The sequence below is a fragment of the Juglans microcarpa x Juglans regia genome, chromosome 1D (genome assembly GCF_004785595.1).
Source record: "Juglans microcarpa x Juglans regia isolate MS1-56 chromosome 1D, Jm3101_v1.0, whole genome shotgun sequence".
NCBI lineage: Eukaryota > Viridiplantae > Streptophyta > Magnoliopsida > Fagales > Juglandaceae > Juglans > Juglans microcarpa x Juglans regia.
This window is the reverse complement of record NC_054594.1, coordinates 46,044,499-46,066,642: the sequence shown is the minus strand read 5'-3', so window position 1 is coordinate 46,066,642 and position 22,144 is coordinate 46,044,499. Positions and strand designations below refer to the sequence as shown.

Here is a 22,144-nt window from a genome sequence, read left to right as displayed (position 1 = left end):
AAGCATTTCCCATATCATTACTCTTATTCTTTGGGTCATGCAGGAGGAGAAGGACGTTGGTATGAATATGAACTTGCACAGTTACGTATATGGACTTTATAGATTTGAAACATATTACGTAAACAGAAATAAAAATAAATTTATAACTTGACGTAGTTTTATGAAATTTATGAAATTTATTTTATAATAAAAATAATTTTATAATTTGACATACATATCAATTCATATTAATTTATAAATTTATTTTTGTATAATTAATTTGTGACAAAAATATTTATCTGTAAATTTTACCTCCATAGGTCAAATGCAATCCATAGAGATCATAAATTTGGTACCTATAAGGAGTTGTAGCATCATTGACAGTGCACATTTTTATAAGAAAATTTGTATGACTTATCAATGTTGATTTTTGTAACATCAATGTCACTATCGATTTGAATAAACACGCGAACGAAAACTACCATTCAGCTACAAAAATATCTCCAGCACTTGGGCCCCACTTCCACAGTAAATAATGTCATTATCTACTCCAAGGCGGTATAATTACTTAGTCGTATTTTGAATTTTTTTTTTAATTTTATTATTTACTAGTAAATTTACATATCAATCTGTATATTAATATTATTATTTTTATCTTTTAAATTTAAATTAATATTATTTTTAATAAAATCTACTTTCTGACCAATTATATTAAATGAATGTATATATTAATATACCGAATCGCTTATAATTATATATATATATATATTTTTTAATGCACGTACCAATCCTATTTTGTTGTCTTCAATGTCTTTCCAAACTTCCAATTCTGTCAATATCTCACAATTTATTGAAATATTATAATCTATCCCTTTACTCTTAAAAAATATAAAATTACGGCCTTTTAAAACTTGTCCAAAAAATCAGAAAAGAGCAAATTATCTTTAATTTTTCAAAATGGTTACCAATTAAAAAGAGCAAATCCTATTGGCTGGTTTGGATATAAAAACTATCTCATCTCATCATTATAAATATCTTAAATTTTTACATTAAATATAATAAATAATTTAATTTTTTTAAATCTTAAAATAATAATAATAGTATAACAATATTTTATTCAACTCATCTAAAATTATTTCAATTCATCTAAAATTATTTTGTCTCATTATTCAAACGAGTCCTTGTACTTGTTGATGATATTGTTGCCAAAATAGTTGGATTAAAATTCTCAATCCCATAATGGAAGCTTGAATATTTAATTATAATTGATTTGGCTTGTTTCACATCTCAAACAGAAACAATTGCCTACAATGGGACATGATCTCTTTTAGGAAGAGGGGTTAAAATGTTGTGACCAATGTTGCACAAAAGACAACATGCCATGATTTTCGATATTTCGTTCCCTTTCTGCAAACTTGGAAAAAAGAAAGACATCAATTTGGGCCGAAATTAGTATACACTTTAGGAAACAGATCAGCAAGAGTTTCCAACATTATAATATATCTACTCTATTATAATAAGTGACTGTCTAATTATGAATAGTATTTTTTTTTCCATTAACTTTTATTATTTTTCCGTTAAGTCCGTTAAGTCATGTTTTACTAAAAGACCCTTAAAATTTTTAACCATTGATGTATAGATCCCTTATAGAATTTAATGAAAGATCTTATTTTACCAAAAAGTCCTTAAGACCATTGACCATTGACCATTTGACGTGTAGCTCTCTTGTAGAATTTAATGAAGAATTATATTTTACCAAAAGATCCTTAATAGAATATAATTATTATTAATATTAATATTGAATATTATTAATTTGATTATAATATAATTATTATTAATATTTTAATTAGTATAACTATAAAATGTGATAAAGATTAAAATTATAAAATTAATAATATTTTATTATCATATAGAGAGTAAATAGATAATCCAATATGGATGCAGACCAATGTTTATACTTTGTTGAAGTTTATATTTATTTTTTAATATTAATTTTTTATCTTTCTTTAACTTTGTATTTTTTTTTCCAGACAAATAAGTCACTAAATTTTTTATTTATTTCTATTTAAATCATTATATTATGTACACTCCGAGACTAATGCACTCGGAACCGTTCCTTAATGTGTATATGTGTATATATATATATAAAGGATCATCAAATAATTATGGAAGAATCATTATGGCAAAAGATCCTTTTCCAATATAAGCATTTGAACAATTCCTTTTATTATTTATAAATCCATTTGCAAGCATAATATTTATTTATTATAGTTATAAAAAATTTAACTAATAATCTTATAAATGATGTATTTAGTGTGACAATAAATATATTTATAACTAATATATATTTTTAATTAAATTCTCGTTTGTTTTCATAATTATTCTCATCTCATAAAATCATTATAATTTTATTAAATTTTTATATAAAATAAAATAAATAATTTAATTTTTAAAAAAATAATACTAAAAAAATATATTTTAATAATAATTTATTTAACTTTTAACTCGATTTGAAGATAAAAAGAAACTTACTTTTTGGGCCAATGACCCGAATCCAATGAAAACAAAAAGCTCATCGATCTCAGTTAATACCGAATCCACCAGATCACAGCGTTCAGGACTTTCAATTCCCATAATCTCCTCCTTTAGCGAAAAAGGAAACCCGAGAAATTCTCGAAATACCGGAAAAAGGAAAAGAGAACGAAAAAGAAAGAGGAAAAAAGCACCAATAAAACGGGTGGGGCAAAACCCTTCAATCTGTTCTGGCGTTTCCATGTTTGTCTGTTTATTTCCTTGTTTCCTCGGGCTTCTCTTGGCGGAATCTACAACAATACCCGAAAGTGAGAGAGAGGATTAACAACAGTCCCACCCGGGTCTGAATCGAAACAAGACTAAAGGAATCGAGGGCCGGAAGAGAAAGGAATAAAGCGAAATCGGAGGAGGAGGAGTTGGAATGGGCGTTCTGTACGAAGACGTGGTGGAGATTAGGCTGGCGGAGAAGGCGGGAGATCCCACTGTCATTACTGTGAATTGTCCGGACAAGACTGGATTGGGGTGTGATTTGTGCAGGATTATATTGCTCTTCGGCCTTAGCATTTCTCGAGGAGGTAAGGGTTATAGGCTGTGTGTGTGTGTGGGATCTGTAGCCAAATAAATGACGGATCATTGTGATTTAATCGTTTTTTCCCTACCGTCTTCCTGGAAATTCTGCTCTGGGTTCTGATTTTCTCGACAAGCGTCGATGGGCGATTGTGATTCTTCTTCTTTATTTATTTTTTGTTTTTTTCATTGAGATCCCGGGTTGAAATCTAAGATTCGAGGCGGAACAAAAAGTGTAATTTTCCGCGCGTTCTCTTTGGATATTAGATTCTAAAGAATCTGATAGTCGTTTAGATTTCTAAATGTCTTCTTTAATTTTGTTGACGAATATATTGGTGATTGTGCATCTATTTTTGCTTGCTGTTGTTGCGGAGAAGATGCTTCGACGGATGGAAAATGGTGCTACATTGTGTTCTGGGTGATGGGGAGACCAACAACAAGGTGGGCCTTGTTGAAGAAGAGACTGTTGGAGGTGTGTCCTTCATATTTGTCGACATCAGGGATATCCTATTTCCGGCCGGAAAACCAGCAACCCAAGCAACCAGACGTGTTCCTCTTGAAATTCTGGTGTTGCTATGATAGGAAGGGTCTATTGCATGGTATGTTTGTTGTTGTGGAAACTTTCGTGCCTGCTTTGAAACTCCCCATTGGAAAAAGGATATGTAGCACATATTGAATTAATTGAAAAAATTAATGGTGATGATAATTGCTTAAGAGGGATGTTGATCATCATTTTTTTTGCAATGATAAACAAAAGTGATGGCTTCATCATTGTCTACACTTGTTGATGTGCATAGCGCTACATAGGCATTAATTGAATGAAATTGCCGGAATTGGTTTGGTTTGGGTTTGGAACCCTGCAGGAGGAAATGGAGAAAAATCGTTGTTAAATTTACTGGATTAATAAAAATTACGTTATGGAAACAAAAGTGGTAGGATTTGAAGGTAAATAAAATTATTAGTATGTAGTGCATCACTTGTTACTTTAACATTAAAATTAGCATAAAGGGAAAAATGTCTGCTTTTTGTTTTCATTCTGAAGAAGAAAAAAATAGATCCTTTCCTTCCCCTATTTGACTTTTAACTTTTTATACCTTTCCTCTATAGATGTAACTGAGGTTCTCTGCGAGCTGGAACTAACTATAAAGAGAGTGAAGGTATCCACTACTCCGGATGGGAGAGTTATGGACCTCTTTTTTGTGACAGATACCAGGTTTGTCATCCTTGCTTTTGCCTTAATGATGATGCTGCATCTCTCCTTCAATTTTTCCCATTACCTCCATTTGTATTTCTGCTTCCATCTGCATTGCTTCTCCATTTTACATCTTGCGATATTTTCTTTTTACTTTTTTTTTTTATATATATTTTTTTAAACTTTTGACAACCATGTTCGGAGATTCCATATTTCTTGTGCTTGCTTCTATAGCACCGTCATATCTGACACACTTGATACCGTCCTGCAATTTCTGCCAATAATCTTTCCTTTGGATAGCAGAAATTTGTATAGAAGAAGTTTAATTCATTCTCTCATCTTTCATTACTTAAAACCCTATTGATTTGACTGGTATGAATTCATAGGTATTGACTCATGCTATTTGAAAATAAAAAAGAATCCATGTTTTTCTGTACTAATGACATTTCTATTTATATTTAGTAAAATTTTCTTTTATAAATAGGTCAAAAATTGATTTTTGGCTAATTATGGTTCATACTGATGGAGCTCTATGGTCGGTAGCCTTTTTTAACTGGATGTACGAATCCTTTAGTTTCTTTTCAGTTCTTCCATGTTCTTGAAAATTCCACAAACATTTTTACTTTTAGAGAGAAGGTGCCTGTGCTGGTTTCAAGTGATATGCAGAATCTAGGTATAAGTCTCTGTATGTGGCAGCAACTGATGTGTGTGTCTCTCTGTGAGGCATTGATTATTGTCTGTGAGAGTAGGAGGTTTTTATTCAAAAACATTTATGGCTTTTTTTTCCTTGAAAGTAGTTTATCCGATTGTTCTTTTTCATCAGGGAACTTCTTCATACCAAAAAGAGGCAGGAGGAAACAATCCATCATTTGAGAGTTGCATTAAGGGATACCATTATGAGTTGCGAGATTGAATTAGTTGGCCCAGAAGTTACTGCATGCTCACAGGGTTCTCCATTTCTTCCCTCTGCAATCACTGGGGATATGTTCAGTTTAGAGCTTCCCAACGGACGCCCAAGTGGATCTATTGCCTCCAACCCTATATCTGTGACAATGGATAACACCCTCAGTCCCTCCCACACACTTGTTCAAATCCACTGTCAGGATCACAAAGGTCTTGTTTATGATATCATGAGAACCCTAAAGGATTACAACATTCAGGTAAATTATAAGCAAATATTATGAAGAACTTTATATCATTTATGTTCTTTGTGGCTTTGTGAAGCATTTTTTTTTTATTGGTGGGACAACCCGGAAGGAACAACTTAGGAAGTTATGTTATTTCTCAATTCTCATATAATTTGAATGAGGATTTAATGTAAAATTTGTGCCAGGTTTCTTATGGACGATTCTTTGTGAACTCAAAACGAAGTTGTGAAGTAGAATTATTCGTAAGGCAAGCAGACGAGAAAAAGATTATTGATCCCAACAAGCAAAATTCATTGTGCTCTCGCCTAAGAATGGAGCTCTTGCGTCCTCTTAGAGTGTCTGTGGTGAGCCGGGGCCCTGACACCGAGCTGGTGGTAGCTAACCCTGTAGAATTGTCTGGCAGGGGTCGTCCACTTGTATTTTATGATGTCACTCTTGCTCTCAAGATGCTCAACACAAGCATCTTTTCGGTACTAGCTCTAACCCATTCATATACTGTTTCATAGGGTACGATATCCTAAAAAATATAAAATGTGATGCTGAATTCCATTTTTTGCCTTGTTCTTCTCACAGGTGGAGATAGGGAGACACATGATTAGCGGTCGGGAGTGGGAAGTTTATAGAATTCTTCTTGATGAAGGGGATGGTTGTTCCTTGTCAAGGAAAAAGCTCGAGGAGGGTGTCAGAAATAGATTGATGGGGTGGGAATAGGAGTTATATAAGAAATCTAACTAATGTTTTCTATCACAGTTAAGCATATTTTTACAGCCTTTCAAGTCTGTTGGAGTTAGGTGCCGACCAGCTCCTGATTGTAAATGATCAAATGCATTATGCATAGGGCGAGCTGTTTTGTACAGACTTGGCAGATCTGCTCTAGTTGCATAATTTCCTTAACGATGCTATCAAGTAGTTGACATGCCTTTCCACTATGTTGTGAGTCACTGTTCACAAAATATCCTTTCTAGCCGCTAAGAAGTGTTAGCAATGGATACCATTCTTCGGATTTAGATCATTTAAAATTTCTTATCGGAGTTATGAGCTATAAAGTGGGTGAGAAATATGCCCATAAAGCCTATATTTTTTTATAAGAAAAGGCTAAAGTTAGTTGCTTTTAATGTTGGATTGAGTCGAGCACGTTACAATAACAACAGTCATTTGTATACTAAATGAGATTCACAATATAATGCCATCAACAATGCTGATTGAAATTCGTGTATATACATTATTGTTACATCACCTTATAAAATTGAAAAAGAAAAATTAAAAAAATCTAATGTAAAAATGAAAAGGCCTAGAGGTCTCTTCCGTTGACCTCAAGGTTTGTGCCCCTCATACTCTCTTCGCTCAGGTAGCTTTTATTGTAAATAAATTATATTTATAATAAGTGTCGCACAATTTTTAAAAATAAAAAAATAAATAAATAATTATACATTATTTACGTACTTTAAGATTGTATATAACATTACTTTTTATTGTAGGATTGTCCATGTAATAAATATGTTTGATCTCATTAATGAATAATATTAAGAAAAGAAGCGAATGATTAGGATGAGTATATATTGTTTATAAATCTTAACAAGTTTAGATACCAAGTATATTTGATCGAACTAAATTACCTCAGATTTTTGTGTCTTATTGCAACATCCAAACGAGGACCTGTCAAAATGAAAATCTAAAACGTAGGGAATTTTTTTTTTTTTTTTAAATATAACCGAAAGTAACTCAGAAATAATGAAAATCAAGCGGTATCCCCAAGTCATTAAAGAAAAAAAGAAAATATATACAAAAATAAAATCGTGCAACTTGATATTCAAGCAAAATAATAAAAGTTAAAAAAGGAAAAAAAGGGAAAAGGGAAAATAGATAGAAAACATATATCAGCAAATGCCAAGACAGAGAAGTTGCGGACACAACTCTTCCTCTCGAAACATGAGTGGTCCGCAGCACCCACGTGGTACAACGTCCTTACCTTCAACGGTCTTCACTCTTCAGCAGTTGCTTGTTTGGCCTCTTCGTGGCCCCCGCCTATCCTCCTACCCCAGAGGAGATCCCTTCGAATCTTCTCCCTTCTTCTTCTTCTTCTTCTTCATAATCTCAATCCTCTCTCTTCTCTTTATTGCCGACCAAAAAACTAGAAAGAAAAACGAGAGTCAAGGGAAAAAAAAAAAAAAAAGGGAACGACACAAAGCATGAGAGCTTTGAATTCGCATTTCGTGCTGATTGATCTGCACTCCTCATGGCACTCGGCACACCAAATCCCTACCTCCACCCTCACGTACCTCAAGAACTCCAACTTCATTTCCACAATCTCTTCGTCATTTCGTCGAACGCGTCGCCCCCGTACAGGAATCTCGTCGTCGTCCAAATCGGCGGCCCCGGAAATCCGGAGGCCGTCCGATCGTTTCGTTCCTGGAAACGCGTTTTCGCCGTCGATTTCTCCGAATTCGGCTTCGACTTCGCGGCCGGAGGCCGCTTCGGAGCTCGAGCTGTTCCTTGAACTGCTGCCCCTGAGGATGAGTAGGGAGCTGTATCGACACGAGGAGCTCGCGCAGTTGATTGAGGTTGTGATGGATTTGGGAAGGAAGCCTCTCGCGAGGTTTCCTTCGGGTGATTGGGTGATCTCGGATCAGCCCGTGAAGCATGAAGATTTACGGCACGCGATATCCAAGGTGATCAAAGTCGTCTGTTTACTTGGAACATTTCTCTGGAGATTGAGCGCGATTGGTGTTCTCGCATGAAAATGCATCATTTTTAATACTTTTCGTTGGGTGCTTCTGCACTAGGCTTTAAGTAGTTTGAATCGAGTAGTTTAGAAAGATAGCGACTCAACTATTTTAATATTACTGAGGCACTTTTATAAGCTATATTTAATTGAATGGTCAACGTTGCGTGTGCTGATTATTGAAGAATGCTGGAATAAGTTTGCATGATAACAATGATTGAAAAAATATTCAGATCACATTATTATGGTATACTAGTTGGTTATTAGAGATTTTAATGTGGAGTTATTTGATTCTTTTAGGTTGGTGATTTTTCGGACGACAATCGTTCGGGCATCAATAACTCTTTACATCGTATAAGCGCAATTCGGAACCGCAAACTGCAAATCATTGGCCTCACTTGCCGGGTTGGTCGAGCTGTATCTGGAAGTGCAGAGATTGTACGAGACTTGGTTGAGGGGGAGGTTCCATCTTAGTCATAGGACCTCCTGGGGTCGGCAAGACTACGTTAATCAGGTCCTCACGAAATCAAGCTACTGAATTGATGGTCATTTTGGTATCTGCTTAAATAATTGCCTTGACCTGAGCTTCTCGTATGGGATGATCCTTTCTTCATCCTCATAAAAAATGCATCCGTTTTATATCTGAGGAGGGTTTGCTTATGCAGAGAAATTGCTAGAATGTTGGCAGATGAATTAAGGAAGCGTGTTGTCATCGTGGACACATCTAACGAGATTGGAGGTGATGGAGATGTCCCGCACACAGGAATAGGTCGTGCAAGAAGGATGCAAGTTCCAAACGTTCATATGCAGCATAATGTAAGCATCGTGTCCTGTCATATGGTTTGTGCTGTTTCCAAAATTGTAAAGCTTTGACAATCATTAATTTTAGTGATCCTATATTTCCCGTTCGGCTTCCTTTCAGGTTATGATTGAAGCAGTTGAAAATCATATGCCTGAAACCATTATAATCGATGAAATTGGAACTGAGCTTGAAGCACTGGCAGCCAGTACTATTGCTCAAAGAGGAGTTCAACTTGTTGGAACAGCGCATGGAATGACAATAGACAACATAATAAAGAATCCCTCTCTGCAGATCCTTGTTGGTGGCATAGAGGTGCAAAGTGATTCCTTCTATTTCAGTCTTCATTCACTCATATGGATTTATATTTTCTTTTTTTATTTAAGGTTAATCGTCTGTTGATCTTGCAAAGTTGAAGTTGATGACTGGTATCATATTCCACTGGGATCCATACTAAACGTAGAAGATTCCATTGAGTGGGGATCTCACTAACCGTAGTCCTTGGCCAAGAAAGGAAATTTTATTGATCAAAATGAGTTATTTATCTAAACAGAGTGTAACTCTTGGAGATGAGGAGGCAAGAAGAAGGAAAGTGCAGAAGACAATACTTGAAAGGAAAGGGCCTCCTACATTTACATGTGCTGTTGAGATGATATCTAAAACTGAGTGTCGTGTTCATCACAGTTTAGATGCTACAGTAGATGCCATATTAGCAGGTATTGTGCTCTTTGTTCCATGGAATATTTGAATTGATTCTTATGTAATGTTATACTCACATTTTTGGCTGAAGATTGAACTTTTTGGTCGATAGTTAAACTAACAACGATGAATTTTTATTGGGAATAGGAAAATCTTCTCTGTTTGAAGTTCGTCAAATGGATGTTGATGCTATTGATTCTTTGAAGTCTACTCTGATCCTTGAAAGTAGCCCTCTAGAAAAATCTGCAACGACTGATTATAAAAGTATAAGCGCTGAGATTGATTCTGATGAGGATGATTCAGGCCATTCTTCTATTCAGTCTAAGAAACAAAGCACTGGTAGATTTGTGAAGAAGAGTAGCTCACCAGTGTCAGTCTATACTTACAAGGTAGTTTCCTCAAGTTTACGTTTTTATTCATTCATCTTCAGTATTCTCTTACTTTAAACGTTCTTGTATGTGTCCCTGTATACTCAGGCCCTTGTCTACTTTAGGCTCAATAAAATTTTGCTTATCAATAAAAAAAGTATTCTGTTACTTTAAATAATTGTCGAGAGTAATTTACTTTTGATGAAAACGTAAATTTTACAAATAATTCATTCTTTAGAAATCATAGGATTACACCTTATTTCAGAAGCCGTTAAAATTTTATACTTAAGTCAGAGGGAAAAGTTGGAACTTTTCCTTATATTTTTGTTTGTGATGGATGTCTTCAGATCCTTGAAGCTGATCTACTACAAGTAGCAAAAGTAATGGGGCTTGAAGATGAAATAGACGTAACTGACGACATTGGAACAGCAGATGCAATTCTAGCATCCAGTTCAGAGATGAAGCAGAACTCATGGATCCGCGGTGTAGCAAAATTCCATCAGTTGCCGATATTTGTTATCAAAGTGACTTCTATTGCTTCATTGTTTTTTATTTTTTATTTTTATTAAATATACTTCAAAGCTCCACCAATCACACATTTAACTTCTCTACAGCAGTCAAATACCATGGCACAGCTGGTCAAGGCAGTTCGCATGATTCTTGAAATGGAACCAGTAGGCTCAGTATCAAAGCCACTGCCGAGGAATTCTTTTAACATTGAAATTGAAGATGATGCCCCAAAAAGAAAACCATCGCTAGAAGAGATTGATGCCTTGGAGGTGCGACTCATTTCCCATTTAACTATTTTGCATTATAAATTCATTCCATCATTTGGTTCAGCTCAACCATAAGATATCTTTTGATGATTACTGGTCTAGATACTTACATGATCACTTCAAGCAACAATTCCCGTTTTTCACTTTTGTAGCAAGTTAGTAACCTTATTATATGAAAAATGTGATCATATATGACTGTTTTATTATATTGAATCTTTCTTTTCTCATAGGAGGTTCGACTTGCAATTGAGTATATTGTGATTCCCGGTGGAGAGCCTGTGGAGCTTCTCCCTAGATGCTCCGAAATAATAGCCCGGCAGCTTGAACTGGTGGAAAGCTATCAGCTGGCTGCTGAGAACTCGGGTACAGAGCAGAATCCCAGGCTGCAGATTCTCCCGCAAAGGTTGAGCAGGAAAAACATTTCTAAGTCTGCTAAATCTAGTTCAAGCTCTCGAAAGGAAACAGACTCTGCATCCCTAACTGGCAGTGGTGGGGGTACAAGTGTTACTAGGCTGCCCCTTCTGCCCGAATAAGATAAGCAAAGTCTGCAATTGTAACACGATTCAATCTTTGGTTGACAAGTACGCCATTTCATGTACATCCCATGTACATTCTATTTCTCATATGATGTAATTATTTAACTGTGCCAAGTATGTGATGCATTTTGAATTCATTTCTCAAAGATGTACAAGTGTTGCTTCAATTCAGCACCCAAAAACGAGATTTTTCTTAATTTACCTATTGTTCATCTTCCTTTCCATCGTTATTCAAAAATCAGGTTGCAAAATGTAGTCTATAAGCTTAAATATGAAATTCCCGGGTATTTATGTCAGGCCCCAAAAAAGTTTGTGAATTGATTGTTTGTTTTTGTGAGAGTGATTTTTGAAAAATTCTATTTACAAGTTAATATGGATTTTTAATATAAAAAAACTGTATAATTAAAGATGTGATTTTTAATTTTGTTTAAAAAACCAATTTCTACGATATTAACTGTGGATTTATAAATAAAAAAGACTAGGCAACTTTTATTTCCCAAATCTCGTCTATGGCTTTGTTTATTTTCACAACTCTTCTTAACTCATCTAATCATTATAACTTTTTTAAATTTTCATATAAAATAAAATAAATAATTTAATTTTCTTAAATATTAAAATAAAAATAATATTAAACAAATTATTTATATAATATTTTATTTAATTTTAATTTATCTTAATTCATCTCAAGATTTAAAAATTATATCAAAAAAAAAAAAATCTCATCCTAGAAAGCCCTGATTCATAGGCCCTGTTAATCGAGGCCTAAACTTAGGGCCATCGAGCGATTAGACCCATACAACTCTGCAGGCCTTGTTAAGTTGTTAACTCCCATTTGTTTCTCCAATTCCACTTTCTGCAATTCCGGCGGCTCTCTTACGACCTATTGTACCTAAGTACCTGTAGATAACGTTGAAGTTCCAAATGTACAACCCGAAGAGCAGAACCCGATCCAGTTGAGTTGGGTTTGGAAAACTGAAAACTGAAAGCTAGCTAGGCTGTAATCCAGCTGAGCCGTTTCTCGACTCTCGAGCCAAGCTCGATTCAAAATATTTGAATTTGACTTTTAGATTTTGTTTTATTCTTTGTTAGAACTCAATTCGATGAATTAAATTCTCCAGCTCGATCTCGAGTTCGAATTATTAATTTTTAATAAAATTTAATAATTAATAAATAAATAAAATAAAAATTTAATATTAAATTTATACAACTAATAAGTATTTTTATTGAATTATAAAATTTTAAAAAATTTATAAATAATTAATATCTAACGAATTGATATTTATTCAAAATTATAATAAATCATATGCCTACATATATTATTAATACATATACTTAATATGATAGCATATATCTATTTCATATATGGTTCTCACGTATTAGTATATGAAATTATTAAATTTTATCGACTAATTATTATACAAATTATAAAATATAACTAAGAAGTATATTCACTATATAGACATAAGTAATTAAATTATATATTATATATTTAATTATAAAAGTGATATACTTATATTATTAGCTAATACATATATATGTATATATAGGTGTATATATATATTTATCACTAAATGAGTTTTAATCGAATTGAGTTAATTAATCGACTTGAATATAAACGAGTAAGTTTTAACGAACGTTAACCTAATCGAATCAAGTTTTACCACGTATATATCATTTACATATTAAGTGAGTATCTATTTTTACGAATAAATTTTTTTTTAAGAGTCGAGTGATTCGAATTTTATCAAATGACTGCCAAGTAGACTATTGAATAGACCGATTGATCGTAGCTAACAAAATTGCTCTATTTAACCACCGTTGGTCCGTTACGTACAGAGCAACACTTCGATCTCTCTGCAGTGGAGTCTCGAGGACTGAGGTCAGCACTATTTCCTTTCAATTCTAATTTTTTCCGGGAAACCGACAATATTTAGGGTTTCTGTTTGTTGGTTTTTGTTGAATGCTCGTCGAATTTTATTATTCTTTCAGACTTTCAGTAATTCTTTTTGGTGAGAGAGGGGGAGAGAGGGAGAGAGAGATTGATGGCTGGTAAGGAAGAGAACCGAATATTTGTCGGGGGTTGTCGTGGAACGTCACGGAGCGACAGCTACACCATGCTTTCGGCCGCTTCGGCAAAGTTCTAGAATGTCAGGTACGATTTTCTCTTATTTCGTTTTTTTTTTCCCGTTTCGTTCTTGTCCTCTGGTTGGTTTCTGAGAAAATGAAGGAAACGACATGATTCGTTTTTGAATTTCTATTTGGTGTGCTCTTACATCATCGATGCGGAGAACTTACCTTGACTTCATTCGAGTTATTGTGTTGGAACTTGGAAAAGCAAGATAGAGGGGAAGTCGAAACTTCGACAATTTATTCGCATTATTGCTCTCTTTTTAATGTAAAATGTAGTTTATTTATTTTCGCTTCCTCACATACTTAAACATGAAACATAAAAAATAAAAAGACAGAAGTCGCCTATTAAACATGGCAATCTCTGATTTTCTCTGTTGGTTGATTAGGGTTTGATTAAAATTGCATTTCAGTTTTGAAGCCTTCATGTCTTTAATAGCCTTTTTTTGGATTTACAAGTAACGTTTTTGTTCGAAGTTGAAGTCAAACAGTCCATTGGACAGATTCCTGAGTGCCAGAACTCAAATTCCTCTGGCACTATTATTATTATTATTATTTTTGTCTGTTTTTGTGTTGTAGATGAAACTGCAAAATATTTTTTCTTAAATGTTTTGCAAAGCTTTTCGGTTTTGAAAATAAACTTGTTATGAATGCATTACATATATGTGGCTCATCATCCACCCTCTTCTTGTTCTCTCTTTTCTTGGCCATCCATTTATCCAGCTTACCATGGTTGATCTGTTGAATTGTATACGGATGTCTCAAATGATTCTCTTTGTGCAAATCTTGTGATCGGTGAATAGTTTCCTTATCCTCTTATGCAAATCTTTTGCAAATCCATTTATCCTCTTCCCCTTCAAAGAATGAGTCGAGAGAAGTTTTGTAAGGAAGTAATGTATTTATTGTTTGAAATTTAAGATGTTGGGTTGCTTATTCCTTCCCATGCTAAATTTAAACAAAACTCAGATGTGTCTGCCTCCAATTTCCACCAAGTTATTAGCATTTTTCTGGCTTTTAATATTGTTTTTGTTTTCTTTAGTAAATAAATTATATTCGTTCTTCTATAACTTTATAATATCAATTTCCCTGTCTTTCTTTTACGGAAACGGTGGTCACCCTCTTTTGATATTTTGTAGATGGATCTTTTTATAGAAGCTTTGGTCACAGTGCTTGCATTCAAGTTGCTGAAACTGAATGTTATTCTTGTGATTAGATTAAGCAGATTGTTACTTATAAAGTTTTCAAGCCAGGATCTACTCAAATGAAAGATGGTTTTTGTATGTGGTTGGGATCCATAAGAGAATCTCATAAATTTTGAATGGATATATAATGACGTGAGAGCTGGCAGACAAAACAATTCACATGATGTGGCTGACTTTGAGAAGTACCATGGCAGAGCCTACTGATGTTCTACCTGACTTTTGTGGCTCAGGAACTGAAGAATAATAAAATGATTGTTGTTTGGGAAAGTGATATGTTCACTCATTTGCTTGAAGATTTTTATTTGGTTTAGCCAAATGAAAGGATATGGGTCTTGCTTATTAATTGGCTCTCCCAAGTTTTACACTAGTAAGACTGAATTGTGAATATCCAAGCGTATGTGAGGAAAGGAAAGGTTTTGCAACTGGATAGGTTGTCCATACCTTTGTCTTATGGATTCGAAGCAATGGTGCTTCATGTCAGTTTGGTTTCCGTATCGGAGGATCAAAGAGATAGATATGATTTTAATCATAATTTGATTGAGGTCGCATCTATGACGGTCTTAAGATTTAGTCAATAAGCCCGTTTAGATGGCAATGAGATACTCTCATTTGCTAGTGCAGTGGGCTCATGGTGTCCAAGATTCCTCTTTGAGCATGGCTTGGGTTGTGCGGATGGGCCTTACCTTTGTCTTTACTCTGTATGTAAGCTATACAGTTCTTTCCTAGAGTATCAGTTTCAGTTTTGCCATGCCATGTCATGTTTTTGTACTTGGGAAACTATAGACTATCCATACAGTTGGCCTTAAAATTGCATATACTCGTCTCGACTGGATTGCTGTGGTGCCTGAAACTGTACTCACATCTACAATAAATATTGATGCTTCATGACATGGTAGTAATGGATGGATTACTGACTTCTTTGTCTAAAAACAATTGTTTGGAGCGTATTGCATCTTTGTTTGGCTGCCTGAGATGCTGAATCTTTTCAAATTTGGAGTCTTGGTGCTCGCATCTGCTATCTGCTTTGTGTTGTCTACTTACTCCACTCTACTCTTTGGCAATATTATTATAGATAAATGCTTTAGTTACAAAGAGATCTTACAAAAGTAAACCCACAAACTAATGTGGCTTGATGCGGTATGTTAGATTGTAAAGCTACTTTTATTCTAAAGTAGATCTAACGTATCATATCAAGTAATGTTAGTTTGTGGGTTAATTTTTGTGTGATCTCTGTGTCTGTAGCACTTCTCTTATAGTATCCAAGGTTACAAAGATCTAGTACATATCACGCATTGTCATGCCAATCGAAAGTTATCCGTATTAATTGTAATGCCTAGCTCTATTTTCTATGGTTATTTTTGCGCCGTGTCGGTTATCTTCTTCAGCTGAAACATGTTCTTAGTTTCTGTCATCTTTCAACAGTGTATCTGACTGATTCTTGCAATCATTTTGCTTGTTCTGGTTGATGTGAACTGCTGAAGAAGGCAGCAGCACAGTGGGAAAAGTTTGGATGTATTTTCCAAAATGAAGACAGTATCCGATTGGTTATATTGATGGTATATATTGATTATACTGGATCCAGAAAAGGTTAATGATTGAAAGAAATGTTTGTTTCTTGTGAATATTGCTGCCCGATGTCTACCATATGCTTATTTCTGGGGGAGTTTGATTTTGACAGATAGATGGGTACCTCCAATATTTTCGTTTTTAGATGCTTGTCATTGAATAGATGGCCTCTTGATTGGAAGATACCGAATCTGATTGTTTGTCGCTGTTGACCAGAGTAAGTGAGATTTTGTAATCATTTTAGGCCCGATTGTGTGGTGGATTAAGGCCTTTTATACTCCGAACATGTACCATCTTGCCGACTCTTCTGGTTTGTTTAAGAACTCTTTGCAATGTGAAACACATTGCATTCCCATATCCATAGTGGCAAAGAAACGTAAGTAATCTGCTTCAGTATTGAGCTCTACATCAGTTTTCATCTAAATTAACCTTTTCCAAGCTAATAAGTTTAGAAGTTGCAGTTGTATTAGAAGTTACTACTCTCAAGTCAATTTCCTTTATAGAATCACCATTTTATGGACAATATCATTTTCCTTAATTTTAAGAATTGGCTCAAGCTTTAGAAGTTAATTGCTGGAGTACTGAAAGATGGTTGCCTGAAATGCTAGTTAACGCGGATTTTTGGAGCTTGTTTATACATCATAGATTGTCTGCTTGTTATTGATCATCGTGAAATTCTGTTATTTGTTTGATTTTTCCTGGGTATTGTACATCGGTTTTAGTTGGTTAGCATTTACAAATTAAGAAGTCATGCGCATGCACACCATGTTTGGATAGAGATACGTTAATACCTCTTATTTACGTCCCTTTCATAGAAATGTTTTTATCCCTTTTAATTTTGATACTTACATGAAGTGCCAATTCTTTTTCAATTATTTGTTCAAGGATCTGTTTGTGTTGGTTGCTATGAACTTCCTGTTCTCTTTTGGAGTGGGTAGTACTTCAATTGTATTTCTTAAACACATCAACTTTTAGCTGTAGCCAGAGCATGCATAAGTCATGTTATGCTATCTATATATTAGTTGCATTTATATTCTATATTATTGCTTGGCATGATGCCTTTACTCTGGTGTTTATGTAGATCATGATGGAAAGAGATACAGGCCGACCACGTGGATTTGGGTTCATTACTTATTCTGATCGTCGGGGAATGGAAGATGCTATCCGGGAGATGCATGGACAGGAGTTTGGTGATCGGGTAATCTCAGTGAACAAGGCCGAACCCAAAATGGGAGAAGATATAGACCATGGTTATAGGGGAGGAGGCTACTCATCTGGTGGCAGAGGAAGCTATGGAGGAGGAGACAGGTCTGTTGGGCAAGATGAGTGTTTCAAGTGTGGGCGCCCAGGGCATTGGGCAAGGGACTGCCCTTTAGCAGGTGGTGATCGAGGTCGGGGTGGTGGTTCATTTTCTTCACGGTCTAGATTTGGAGGGTCTGGTGGCCGTGGGGATCGCTATTTGGATGATCGATATGATGGAGGTAGGGACCGGTTTGACAGCAGAGACAACAAATATGGGAGCCGTGATCATCGCTCTGCTGGTGACAGGTATCCAACGTCTGGTATTATTTTCAAAACAGTTAACAGAAGTAATGCTTTCTGCATTTTGTTGGGGTCTGACTCCTTGTTGTGATGATTGTGGCTATCCGTACTGTTTTGTGAAATATGGTTGGGATAGTAATGAAGATATGTTACAAGGGCAGAGGTACCCTCATGGTGTCATGGATCCTGTTATCTGTGGTCTGACTTATTTGTAAACAATGCAGGTACCCTCCTGGTGGAGATCGTTTTGCAAGTGATAGGTATGGTGGTTCAGATCGTTATGCTCAAAATGGTTATGGCAAAGACAGAGGCTACGAGAGGGATGGTAACTCACGCGGGGCCAATGACAAGTATGGAAGTGGAGGAGGATCAGCAAGGACCGAGGGAAGAAGTTACAGGAACAGACCAGGACCTTATGAACGCCCCGATAGGGCAGGGCGCCCATCTTCCTTTGACCGATACTAAATGTTTCGCTGTTGCGTTATTTCGGAGCTTTTGGGTGTAGACGCTTTGTTACGTTTTGGTTAGTTCTAATGTCAGGATGTTACAATTGGAATGAGCGGTAGGTTGGGTGAATTTACTTTGTCTGGTAATTACACCCTTGTTCTCCGTACAAAACCAAACGATTGTATAATGATCATTCAATTATTTATGTCCAAAAAACAAAAGGTACGCAATTACTGGGCAAAGTAAACTTCTGGGGAGCTTCTCACACCAGCCCTCTCGTCGAGGAAAGAAGGTCGTCGTGCACCGATAAATGGGGACCAAAAGAGAAGGAAAAAGTCCCATCTTTTATTTCAAGGAATCGACATTAAATTTGACAATATGTTCACATATTTCACCAACCCAATCGTTGGACTAGGACGCCAGCCCTGAAATTGATGTCTCAAAGTAATTGTCAAATACCATATAATCCAAAGAAAATCCTTTTTTTTTTTTTTTTAATAATAATCTCCGCCATATATAGCATAAACTACAAATGAGAAAAATCTTAATCTCCATATCAGAAAACAAGCTAGAAGAAGATAAAAGCAGATAATTATAAAGAATTTAGGATGTATTTGTTGCACTCTTTAAAGGGCCGGGCAACAATTTCAGGATTAAGTGACTATTTATTGGAGAATCATGTGTCAGCGATCTATCTTAACAAAAGTAATTATTAATATGAAAAGCTGTTGTTACACTACGCCATGCTTTCATCATGCAGCCCATGATAGATATATAGAATATTAAATCGGTTGGATATAGAAATATTTTCAATTTATTTTATTATTATAATTTTTTTAAATTTTAAATAATAATAATATTAAAAAATAATATTTTAATAATATTTTATTTAATTTATTTAAAATTATTTTATCTCATTTCACTGCCAAACGAGCCGTAAACTACGTATAAATAGAATACTCCTAATTATAATGTCATTATAAGCAGCAATAGGACTAGTTTTTCTACGCCGAAGACGTCACTCATGTTGAACCTCAAAGCTGTGTTCCTACAATTTGGAGCACTCAAATGAGCCAAGAGAAAATTCAAAACATGTGTGCAGAATGCAAGGGAGACTTCTTCCGATCGGGCCTCAGTTTCATTTGATTAAAGTACACATTATTTGCGCATATTATATATCCAAGTCGTTGACTGGAAAGGTGAAAATCATTCGTAGTGACCAGCTCTCTGAATATTATTCGATTCAAAATATAAACTTTTATTTTATTTAAATTGGAAGATGCACGTGGGGTGTTTTTTTTTTTTCCAAAAATAATTTACACAACATTTTTTATAACACTATACAACTATATTTTAAATAAAAAATATTTTTATAAAATATCTTATAAAAATAACATAATTTTATAAAAATATATTTATTTTATAATATTATTGTATAATATATTAAATTTTCTGTATATCATTACTTTTTTTTTTTTTTCCATACTACTTTTTCTTCCTGTGTGAACACAATGATGAGTACTGGCTGGGGATGATCTGTTTCGTGGGAAACCGGGCATATCGAAATCATTTGTGCTTGATTTGGTAATTGCCTTCTCACTCTTTGAATTTTCTTCGTCACAGTTCATTATCGCCAAAAAGAATAAAAACAATGACAGTGACACTTTCGTTTCCATTTTCTTCGCCCAACACTTCTTTCTTTTCTAAAGCAAACTCCAGAATTAATTGAAGGTGGATGCCGTAGATGTTGGGGTTTTGACTCGTTAGAGTTATGCAGGCAAAACGAGAAATTAGCGTGGAGAGAAAAGCTTGGACATGCAGTACTGAGAATAACATGAAACTAAAAATAAATTGGCTAGCGGGAGAAAGAAAGGGAACATGAAGATGATCTCGAGATTGACATTTGGGATTGGGAACCATGAAATTAAAGGATTTTTCAGGTTAATTCATTTCTTCTAAATTAAATTAAGCTGATTGCTACGAAATCAGGACCCTTATAAGCTTTAAATATTATTGCTCTCTACATCAGTAGAATATTCAAAAGACGTACTCGCAGTTTGAAAGATCAGAACACTAGCACTGGGAGTCTTGTGCAAGTGGGCATTAATGTATGGCTTAAGACTCAAGTTACTGTGGTCCCCCTGAATTAGAGATCATTATATGACTATACATGCATTCAACAAAATTATAAGATTCCATCTGCGATTATTAGAGAGATTTTCGTCGATACTAGCAGGGATCGTGATGACAGGCATTGACCTATATATATATATATATATGATTTATGGGTGTTCTAATGGCAAGGGAACAGTGACACTTGAACCGCAAAGCATGCACGTGGAGTCGTTATTAGAAAATATAGTCATTGACTTATTACCAATGAGTTTGACATTTTCTCGATTTCATGATTTTTTTTGGTTTATTGATCATGATCGGTTTCTTACAACATGATTAATAATGACCGACTACACATTTCATAATATCATCTTATTGACAACGTAGTAGTAGTAGTACTTGGAAGTGATCATGAACATGAATCTAGGGTGGTTGATTATCTGATGATCATCTTCTTGATATAATAAAATTAGTTACATTAATTAGTTTGATATTATACAGGTTAATATATATATATATATATATATATAACTTGTCTTATAAAGAAAAGATATTAGCAATAAAAGAGGATACTGGCAAGAAAATACTAAAAAATAAAAAAATAAAATAAAGGAGACATGAATTATTGAGCCATCCACGTTGGCCTACAAATCACAAGGCTCCAACACATTAGTCATAGCTCCAGAATCTTCAGGAATCACATAGCTAGGTTGGTGCATGCATGTCCTCTCGACACTACTGTAATGGTCTTGACAGAGGAATTCAACAAACTCTATTGTAATTTGCAATGCAATGTATTTGGCAGTGCACAATTTCTATTTGTAAAATGTTTAGGAAAAGATTCATTTTGTATCTCTATATATATATCACCAGCTTGTATTCATCTGTTTAATTATTATCAATGAGAACTCAAAAATACATTTCTTTCAAAAGTCTATATATCATGCTATACTAGTCTATCAAGAATTTATAACTCTCCAATGAAAGAGGAATTTTAAAAAGGTGGGAGGAGATAGAACGAGCTAGATGACATAATTAACTAACCACTTAAACCCTCTTTATATGGGTGTCGCTGTCCAATTAGTCTTTGATTTCCAAGTCCAACTGGGCAACTATAATGTTGGAATTAGTCACACACAAAGACAAACGTACATATTCTATTATAATAAGCAGTTATCTAATTGTGAATAATAACTTTTATTATTTTTCGTTAACCTTTTTTTTTTTTTTTTTTTTCCCTTTTTCATGTTAAGTCTGTTAAGTCCTGTTTAATTTATCAAAATGTTCTTAAAATTCTTAATCATTTGACGTGTAGCTCTCTTGTAGAATTTAATGAATGATCATATTTTACCAAAAGGTCCTTAAGACCATTGATCGTTTGACGTGTAACTCATTTGTAGATTTTAATGAATAATCATATTTTACCAAAAGGCCCTTAATAGCTCCGCGGTTAGATACTTTGTTGAAATTTAAATTTTTTTTAATCTTTATTTTTTGTCTTTTTTTAACCTTATATTTTCTTTTTTCAGACAAATAATCTACTGATTTTTTTCATTTTTTTTTAAATCATTACGTCAAGTGCACCCCGAGACTAACGCACCCAGAACTGTTCCCTATGATATATAAATGTATAGATTATCTAAATCTCTACTAATTTCTTGCTTAACGGTAACCGGTTTGATTCTTCAGAAACTGCAACTGATCGAATGTATAATATTTCTTCTTCAACAAAAAGGCTGGTCCATTCGCCATATATATAGCTGCGGGCTTTTGACTTTGTCCATCGGCAAGATCACTGCAACATGATTAACGTAAGTTACTGATAAT

General features: G+C 34.5%; 3 protein-coding genes across 3 annotated transcripts; all 3 read left to right on the top strand.

Annotated features, from left to right (window-relative positions):
• Positions 1 to 2,603: 2,603 nt before the first annotated feature.
• On the top strand, positions 2,604 to 6,347 carry LOC121263591 (ACT domain-containing protein ACR10-like). The gene is made up of 6 exons (XM_041166566.1): positions 2,604 to 3,086; positions 3,456 to 3,677; positions 4,186 to 4,291; positions 5,094 to 5,430; positions 5,604 to 5,888; positions 5,992 to 6,347. Exons 1-6 carry the CDS (start codon positions 2,933 to 2,935, stop codon positions 6,127 to 6,129), a joined length of 1,242 nt encoding a protein of 413 aa, XP_041022500.1. The 5' UTR covers positions 2,604 to 2,932; the 3' UTR covers positions 6,130 to 6,347.
• A 1,074-nt stretch (positions 6,348 to 7,421) lies between these two features.
• Positions 7,422 to 11,515, top strand: LOC121263584 (protein SEEDLING PLASTID DEVELOPMENT 1). The gene is given in 10 exon segments (XM_041166554.1): positions 7,422 to 8,087; positions 8,441 to 8,591; positions 8,594 to 8,654; positions 8,806 to 8,956; positions 9,063 to 9,254; positions 9,493 to 9,655; positions 9,786 to 10,027; positions 10,354 to 10,530; positions 10,621 to 10,785; positions 11,013 to 11,515. Coding segments are annotated over 10 exon segments (2,085 nt in total). The 5' UTR covers positions 7,422 to 7,607; the 3' UTR covers positions 11,316 to 11,515.
• A 1,830-nt stretch (positions 11,516 to 13,345) lies between these two features.
• Positions 13,346 to 18,331, top strand: LOC121263575 (glycine-rich RNA-binding protein RZ1C). The gene is given in 4 exon segments (XM_041166541.1): positions 13,346 to 13,397; positions 13,400 to 13,470; positions 17,295 to 17,761; positions 17,980 to 18,331. Coding segments are annotated over 4 exon segments (816 nt in total). The 5' UTR covers positions 13,346 to 13,360; the 3' UTR covers positions 18,221 to 18,331.
• The last annotated feature ends 3,813 nt before the right edge of the window (positions 18,332 to 22,144 follow it).